The 9,030-nt window shown below is 42.7% G+C and overlaps 1 protein-coding gene across 1 annotated transcript; it reads left to right on the forward strand.

Moving 5' to 3' along the window:
• Positions 1 to 957: 957 nt before the first annotated feature.
• On the forward strand, positions 958 to 9,030 carry LOC128377281 (NLR family CARD domain-containing protein 3-like). The gene is made up of 10 exons (XM_053337207.1): positions 958 to 1,051; positions 2,401 to 2,502; positions 3,252 to 3,330; positions 3,441 to 3,669; positions 3,719 to 3,725; positions 3,816 to 5,606; positions 5,715 to 5,888; positions 7,066 to 7,239; positions 7,903 to 7,949; positions 8,036 to 9,030. The coding sequence occupies exons 1-10, from the start codon at positions 1,005 to 1,007 to the stop codon at positions 8,575 to 8,577; spliced, it is 3,192 nt and encodes a 1,063-aa protein (XP_053193182.1). The 5' UTR covers positions 958 to 1,004; the 3' UTR covers positions 8,578 to 9,030.

Consider the following 9,030-nt stretch of genomic DNA (forward strand, 5'->3'; position numbering starts at 1 on the left):
AAATTAAAACCACAAATAGTTTCTCTCCTTCTAAATTACTATCCTAAAAGTGAATTCATGATGCGCGTTAGTTTTGCTTCCTGTGCTCATGCAGGGTGACGTGTGTGACATGTGAGGAACAACGTTACTCGGGCAACGCTCCGTCCTCTGCCCTGTGTCCTCCTACCCGCAATCCACCTTTTAAATTAATTTGCACTCTTAATATAGAAATTACGGCAGCCCAATCAAATCCGAACCGCAACCGTAGGCTACCGTAAGTACAACAGTAGCAGCACAGCTAAACAGGCCAATTTTGTTAACTTGTTCAAATTTAGTTGATGTGGTCGTTTTCTTTGATGTTGTTTTACAGAGATAGCCTATTTGACTGTTTACTACACTACATTATTCCACAGCTTTGAAATAAATGTGAAATTAGTGTCTTCAGTAGACTAAAACATCACAGCAGCAATAAAAACAGATCCATCAATCAAATGCACGTGATCATCTACATTATAAAAGTGACACATTTACTGTTATTGATGAAACTACACAAAAGTCACTCACTGAGCACTTTATTAGGAACACCTGTACAATGTAATGCAATCCAACACAACAGCTCTGCTCTAAAGTCTACTTTTACAGCTGATATTTAGGATGTGGCAGGAGAACTGATGTGAAGGATGATCTGTGTTTCCTCTCCAGTTGAAGGTAGAAAGTGTGTGTGACTGATGTGGATGTGACTTCAGCAGCATGGATCAGTGTGAGGACAGAGAGGAGGGAGTCCCTCCCTCTAAACGCTCTGTGTGTGGGGAAGATGACAGCCTGACCAAATCTAAGAGGTGAGATGAGGATCTCTAACTGTCCATCACTGTTCTCCACCATCATTATTCACACTCAACGCTCTGTGTGTGTTGTGTTAAAGAACAAGGAGGGAGCACAGACCACACTCTGCTGGACCTCAACCTGAACCTGAACCTGAACCCGAACCTGAACCCAGCTGTGTGTCCTTGAAGAGCGATGAATCGATGCATCCACCATTACTCTTCAAAAATGAACTTTCTTCACAGACACAGTAAGTAAAGATCAGGACCTTGTATTTAACACATGTGGTTTAATTAATACAGGCTAACATGCTGCCATCAGGTTAAAATAATCCTGTTAACTCTCATCCAGATCATTTATGTCTTTGAGACTGTTTGAGGAATGATTAATAATCTGGATGAAGTTATCTTGAATAATGAAGGCAGAATGTCAAGAGAGCTGAAGCCATGACCAGTGACTTGGCTGAGTGCTGATCATGTGATGGCTGTTAAATAACGAAGGTGTGTTGTGAACCTTCCCAGCATGCACAGGGGCATCAGATTCCACACTTTCATCACACATACTGAAACCATTTAAAACAATGTGTTTAATGAATTCATGCATGCATTCAGCAGAGTGAGTTCTACAGTTAATCATTTAAAGCAGACGCATTATGCTTTAAGGTAAATATATATAGCAGTAATCTCTCTGAATGAACCAAAAAAGAAGAAACCTACAACCAAAGACAACATCATATTTCTTTCATATTGGTCATTTTTTGTCTTGGACAGCCCAAAATCACACAGTGTATACCCAGCCTTAGAGAATACGAATCCCAACACTAATTTACCATGAGCTGACACTTAAGGGTTCATGCATCTTTGCCCCCAGCTGAGCATCAACTTCACCCCTCCAGGTAACGCACTGAATATCGACTGATCAGCCATAGCATTAAAACCGCCTGACCAATATTATGTAGGCCCAACTCATGCTAACAAAATAGCTCAGACCTCTGGTATCTGGCGCCAATACATTAGGAGCAGATCCTTTAAGTCCTGTAAGTTGCGAGATGGGCGGTCCATGGATCAGGTGCTCAATCTGATTGAGATCTGGAGAATTGGATGTCATGTTCCTCAATCCATTCCTGAACAATTTAGTGCAGCAGGGTGCATTATTCTACTGAAAGAGGCTACTGCCACAGGTTGATAGGTTATGCTTTTTTTTGCACCACTTTTGGTAGACCCCACAAGACCTGACATTTTGGAGTTGCTTTGACCCAGTCATCTAGTCATCACAATTTTGTCCTCTTTAATGACATTCAGAAACGTACACTTGCCCATTTCCCTGCTTCAAATAAACATCACTTGACTGTTCACTTGTTGCTTAATAAATCTTGCTCCTTAACAGGTGCCAACAAGATCATCAATGTTATTCACTTTTCTTGTTTTTGCTAATCAATGTTGCTCTGCTCATGCAGTTAATCATGTTTAAGTTTAACAGTGAATTCATATAAACTACCTGGATACTCCTGTGTTATGTTCAGCAGGTGTATTCAATCACTGACAGATTTATAGTCAGTGTGTTCTGGCCTGAGCAGAATTTATCTTGTGTTTCTATCAGGAGGAAGCTGGACCAACCTGAATCCAGCTGTGTGTCTATGAAGAGCAACAGTTCGATAGAGCCACCGTTAGGCTTCAATAATCAACATTCTTCACAGACAGAGTAAGTGAGCATCAGGGTACTGGTTGTACTGGGTTGTACTGTACACACTGTCTCTAGCTGCCTTGCTCCAGGGCAATTCAGTAGTGTGCAGTGAGGAAGGGAGAGCTCCATGGAGGGTTGGTGAGAGCCGTTGGGACTAAACCAAACTGGCTACAAACAGACTGAGCTGTTGATTCTCAGTGGGATCAGCAGGACTAGTAAAGCTTTACCACGACAGGGAGTCATCTGATTCTCTGTTCACATCCAAATATCACTTGATGGACCTTATAGCTTGTGTAGGAGCCATTTCTATGTGAATGTGTGTCAAGGTACCAAATTGGGCCAGTAGGTGTCCTGATGGTGTTGGGTGTACATTTCTATATAGGTGGGAACTTTCTGTCAGGTGTCAGGTGTTGCTGGACGGATGAGCACACAGTTTTTCGACCGGTCCGGGCTCCGTCACGTTTGTTTGTTGTATGTGACACAGCTGAATGGACTTTATATGCACTGGCAATGAATACTTGCATAATATTGAAGATCATTGAAACGGTGAGAAATAAAGAACGCATGAAATGAAGAAGCAAATCCGGAAGCTGTTTGTTTCACTAGACACAAGTTATAATAGTGCAGTAGCCAGCGCGTCGATTCGTTTTTAGCCTGTCTATGCAGCCCCTCAGTGGCTTTAAGTGTTAGGCACAGCTTGTGTTTGTCTCTGTGTGGATAGAGTGGATAGACATAATGTGAGCTCATTTTTCATGATTCCTCCACAGAGTAGACCAGGAGAGCTCAGAGGTTCCCAGTGGTCAGTGTGCCCAGCAGCATCAAACACACCTGGACTCCATATTTATGGTCTGTACATGTACAACATCTACTTTGATTGTCAGTGTGTCCAACATGGATCTGATGTTTGCTTCATGATTTTAGTTTGATTGTGTCATTCATATATTATTCTGTTCCAGCTGCTGGAGGAGAACATCGTCACTTTTGTGAAGAACGAACTGAAGAAGATGCAGAAGAGTCTGAGTCCAGATTACCCAGAATGCTTAGAGAATCAGAGGGAGGATGAGGAGGTGTTGGACGGTGAGGAGGAAGAGCAGAAGAGGAGCAGCAGAGAGGCATTTCTGAAGATCACACTGCACTTCCTGAGGAGAATGAAGCAGGAGGAGCTGGCTGAGCATCTGCAGAGCAGTAAGAGGATTTCTATAAAGATTTAACATGATAGATAAATGAGATGGAGGAAATGTGTTTATATATACATTCTTTAGGGGAATTAAACTGACATTTTCATTATGAATCAATTGTTGATCTTATTTCTTGTGTGTTCATTCAGGAAGTCCTGCTTGTTGTCGGTCTAAACTCAAGTCTAACCTGCAGAAGAAGTTCCAGTGTGTGTTTGAGGGGATCGCTAAAGCAGGAAACCCAACCCTTCTGAATCAGATCTACACACCTCTCTACATCACTGAGGGAGGGACTGCAGAGGTCAATGATGAACATGAGGTCAGACAGATTGAAACAGCATCCAGGAAACCAGTCAGACCAGAAACAACAATCAGACATGAAGACATCTTTAAAGCCTCACCTGGAAGAGATGAACCAATCAGAACAGTGATGACAAAGGGAGTGGCTGGCATTGGGAAAACAGTCTTAACACAGAAGTTCACTCTGGACTGGGCTGAAGACAAATCCAACCAGGACACACACTTCACATTTCCATTCACTTTCAGACAGCTGAATGTGCTGAAAGAGAAAAAGTACAGCTTGGTGGAACTTGTTCATCACTTCTTTACTGAAACCAAAGAAGCAGGAATCTGCAGGTTTGAAGAGTTCCAGGTTGTGTTCATCTTTGATGGTCTGGATGAGTGTCGACTTCCTCTGGACTTCCACAACAATGAGATCCTGACTGATGTTACAGAGTCCACCTCAGTGGATGTGCTGCTGACAAACCTCATCAGGGGGAAACTGCTTCCCTCTGCTCGCCTCTGGATAACCACACGACCTGCAGCAGCCAATCAGATCCCTCCTGAATGTGTCAGCATGGTGACAGAGGTCAGAGGGTTCACTAACCCACAGAAGGAGGAGTACTTCAGGAAGAGATTCACACTTGAGAAGCAGGCCAGAACCATCATCTCCCACATCAAGACATCACGAAGCCTCCACATCATGTGCCACATCCCAGTCTTCTGCTGGATCACTGCTACAGTTCTGGAGGATGTGTTGAAAAGCAGAGAGGGAGGAGAGCTGCCCAAGACCCTGACTGAGATGTACATCCACTTCCTGGTGGTTCAGACCAAACTGAGGAACATCAAGTATGATGGAGGACGAGAGACAGATCTACACTGGGGTCCAGAAAGCAGGAAGATGATTGAGTCTCTGGGAAAACTGGCTTTTGAGCAGGTGCAGAAAGGCAACCTGATCTTCTATGAATCAGACCTGATAGAGTGTGGCATCGATATCAGAGCAGCCTCAGTGTACTCAGGAGTGTTCACACAGGTCTTTAAAGAGGAGAAAGGGCTGTACCAGGACAAGGTGTTCTGTTTCGTCCATCTGAGCGTTCAGGAGTTTCTGGCTGCTCTTCATGTCCATCTGACATTCATCAAGTCTGGAGTCAATCTGCTGGCAGAAGAACAAACATTACAGAAGTCTGAAACTCAACAAGAATCTGCAGGGACACATCTCTACCAGAGCGCTGTGGACAAGGCCTTACAGAGTCCAAATGGTCACCTGGACTTGTTCCTCCGCTTCCTCTTGGGTCTTTCACTGCAGATCAATCAGACTCTTCTACAAGGTCTGCTGACACAGACAGAAAGTCCCTCAAGGACCAATCAGGAAACAGTCGAGTACATCAAGAAGAAGATCAGTGAGAATGTGTCTGTAGAGAGAACCATCAATCTGTTCCACTGTCTGAATGAACTGAATGATCGTTCTCTAGTGGAGGAGATCCAACAGTCCCTGAGATCTGGAAGTCTCTCCACAGAAAAACTGTCTCCTGCTCAGTGGTCAGCTCTGGTCTTCATCTTACTGTCATCAGAAAAAGATCTGGATGTGTTTGACCTGAAGAAATACTCTGCTTCAGAGGAGGCTCTTCTGAGGCTGCTGCCAGTGGTCAAAGCCTCCAACAAAGCTGTGTAAGTACAGAGATAGTTAAATTTGTTCATTATTATTTATATATGCTGCTATCTTTTCAACAAAATGAATAACTTCTTACTTGTTTTTTCATTTTGTTTCCTCTCCAGCCTGTCTGACTGTAACCTCTTAGAGAGAAGCTGTGCGGCTCTGTCCTCAGTTCTCAGTTCCCAGTCCTCTAATCTGAGAGAGCTGGACCTGAGTAACAACAACCTGCAGGATTCAGGAGTGAAGCGGCTGTGTGCTGGACTGAAGAACCCACACTGTACACTGAAAACTCTCAGGTCAGGATTCATCAACCGGTTCAAGAGATGACCATTTAAAATCTGAATGATATTATAGGATAAACATTAAACCTGTGTAGGATTGACTCTTCTAATGTGTATTGCCAAACCAGTTTTGAACCTAAGTGCAGCAGTGGAGAATTGCTTTCCATACAGATTTTTTTGTTTTCCTTTGTGTTTGCCTTTATTGCTGAATTGTTACCACAGATGATTTTTAAGATTTCTTCTAACTAAACATCGTTGTACCTGGACGGCCAAATATTCACAGGAGGTTCCTCGAGCTCCACTTTCAGGCTAAAGAGCAGGTGGATATTTGATGAATCATTGTGAAGTCACATCTTATGGCAGGAGGCTCCATCAAACATGAAATATATATCTGATTGAATACTGTCCGGAACTATTCCAGGAATAATCTTTAATAATGTCCCACAGGAGTAAAGACAGATGGGACATCGTACTTATCCAATAAGAATAATCAGCCAATTATGACTTTTTGAAGTTGTGGTTATCTGAAGGACATTAAACAACAACAGAATATATAATCAGTTGTAATGGTCTGAATAAAGAAAGAAATAATGACAATAATAGCACTGCTGCTGTAAACAGTCAAGTTCACAGTAGTACAAGTAATGCTCCAAATGTCCACAAGAGCTCTGGACTGCAACCAAAGATAGACAGCACATACCATGTATACAGGCAACAATAATAGCATGAAAACTATGAACAAATAAATGAGGTTTCCACTATTAGCTAGTCATATCAAATAGTTTATGACTAATCTATTCAACATTATATTCAAAATAAAGAACATAAGTGCTGCTAATTAACAAGTGGTCAAGCTAACAACAGAAGCATTACACCTACTGCAAATAATATAATAATGAACTGTACATGTAGGCTATTCCTTACCAGCATGTACTAATGCAGTTATCAACAACTCGTAATAATGCATAAATTAAAACTTACAGTTGCATTTACGCACAACAGTCTTTGGGTCTGTTTGTTTAACACACCTAGGCTGCCCAACAGCGAGACAGCGCAGGGAATTTTGCACAGGGCTGATTCAGTTCATCTTTTAGTTAGTGAGTTGTTTTGGAGAGAGTTTGTTGTTTCATCTGACTGCACACAGCAGTACTTTCAGAATATCTGACATGTGTGTTGTTTTGTGTGTTTGCAGCCTGTCAGGATGTCTGATCACAGAGGAAGGCTGTGCTTCTCTGGCCTCAGCTCTGAGCTTCAACCCCTCCCATCTGAGAGAGCTGGACCTGAGCTACAATCATCCAGGAGACTCAGGAGAGAAGATCCTGTCTGCTGGACTGGAGGATCCACACTGCAGTCTGGACACTCTCAGGTATTGAGAGACTATGGCTGTGTCCGAAATCACTCACTCATTCCCTACTCCCTAGTCACTACATAGGGAGTCCAACATAGTGGACTGTATAGGGAGCTCATCGGCAGAAAGAAAAAAGCACTTTCAGACACTACTCAGGTGCCTTTAATTACATCAGCGCAATGCATGATGGTAAATATTACTTGGTTAATGACCACTGGTTGTACACTACTTTTCAAGATGCATTGTGGGATACTTTGAGACCACTATATAGGGTATAATAATTCCCACTAGATATTCGGACAGCTCTACAAAACGGCGTACTCACTATGTAGTGCACTATGTAGGGAGTAGTGAGTGATTTCGGATGCAGCCAATGTCTGATTGAGGACGAAGAGCTGGAAACATTTTCTCTGTCAGAACTTATCACAGATCTCAACTGAATCTTTGAGTTTTTGTTATTTCTAACTGAAGTTGCCTGTAAATGTTGAAAGTTAAACATTATTAGATTCAATCAGGGTTTCAGAAGGATTGGGATAGTGGATTCAGATTAGATAAAAGTCTACCAAATCCCAACCTTATATTTGAACAGAATAATAAAAACAGTAGACTAGAGCCATGTCACATCCATGTTAGCATGCTTAAAGACAACGTGCTGCTCTGATCCCCCCCTCCTCCTTTCAGCCTGCAGCCTGCTGGAGTCCGATGGTTGACACCAGGTCTCAGGAAGTGTAAGTGTGTTTTTCATTTGATTTGATTTGAAAACAAAGCAAACTTCAATAACTGCAGCTGTATTGTGTCTAATTCTCTTAATCAGATTTCTGTGAACTCACACTGGATCCAAACACAGCACACAGAAACCTCAAACTGTCTGACAACAACAGGAAGGTGACCTATGTGAAGGAGGACCAGTCATATCCTGATCATCCAGACAGATTCGACAGCATGCCTCAGCTGCTGTGTAGAAACGTTCTGACTGGTCGCTGTTACTGGGAGGTGGAGTGGGAAGGAAGCGGTCTGATAGCGGTGACTTATGGAGACATCAGCAGAAAAGGAGGCAGACCCGACTCCTGGTTTGGAGGGAACGATCAGTCTTGGAGTCTCGAGTGCTCTGAGGGCGGTTACTGTGTCTGGCACGATAAGAGAGGAACAGACCCCTCTTCCCCATCTTCCTCTGTGTCTAACAGAGTAGCAGTGTACGTGGACAGTCCTGCTGGCACTCTATCCTTCTACAGAGTCTCTCCTGACACACCCATCCACCTCCACACCTTCAACACCACATTCACTCAGCCTCTGTATGCTGGGTTTGTGTTCTGGTCAGCCAGGTTTGGTCACACAGTGTCTCTATGTTCTCTGTAGGAGAGAGAGTCACCACTTCCTCGTGTTTAATACCAGCCTGATCTCTCACTGGGTATAAATGCAGTTTCTAAACCAGCAGTGTCAAACATACCCACTGGATAACTTTGTAAAGTAAAAAAATTGAAGAAAACTAATTCAAAATGTTCAATAAAATGCAGTTATTCTTACTTATTTTCACTCGTAATTCACATTCAAGGTTTCTTATCTTCCTGTGGTTGCCAGTTTGACATTGACATTCTTAAAACTGACAACTGGTTAGTACTTCACACCTAATATTGCTGCACTTGTGAAGGTTTTTCCACCCTGACCTGAATACAATCCTCTGAAGAAAACATTGAATACATATTATATTGTCAGTGGAGGATTTAGATATTGGCGATATGGGAAGCCAACCAGGGCATCACATCACATCAATGATATGTCACCATGAGGGTCAATTTACCTTGTTGGAGT

The sequence above is a fragment of the Scomber japonicus genome, chromosome 17, assembly GCF_027409825.1.
Source record: "Scomber japonicus isolate fScoJap1 chromosome 17, fScoJap1.pri, whole genome shotgun sequence".
NCBI classification, from domain to species: domain Eukaryota; kingdom Metazoa; phylum Chordata; class Actinopteri; order Scombriformes; family Scombridae; genus Scomber; species Scomber japonicus.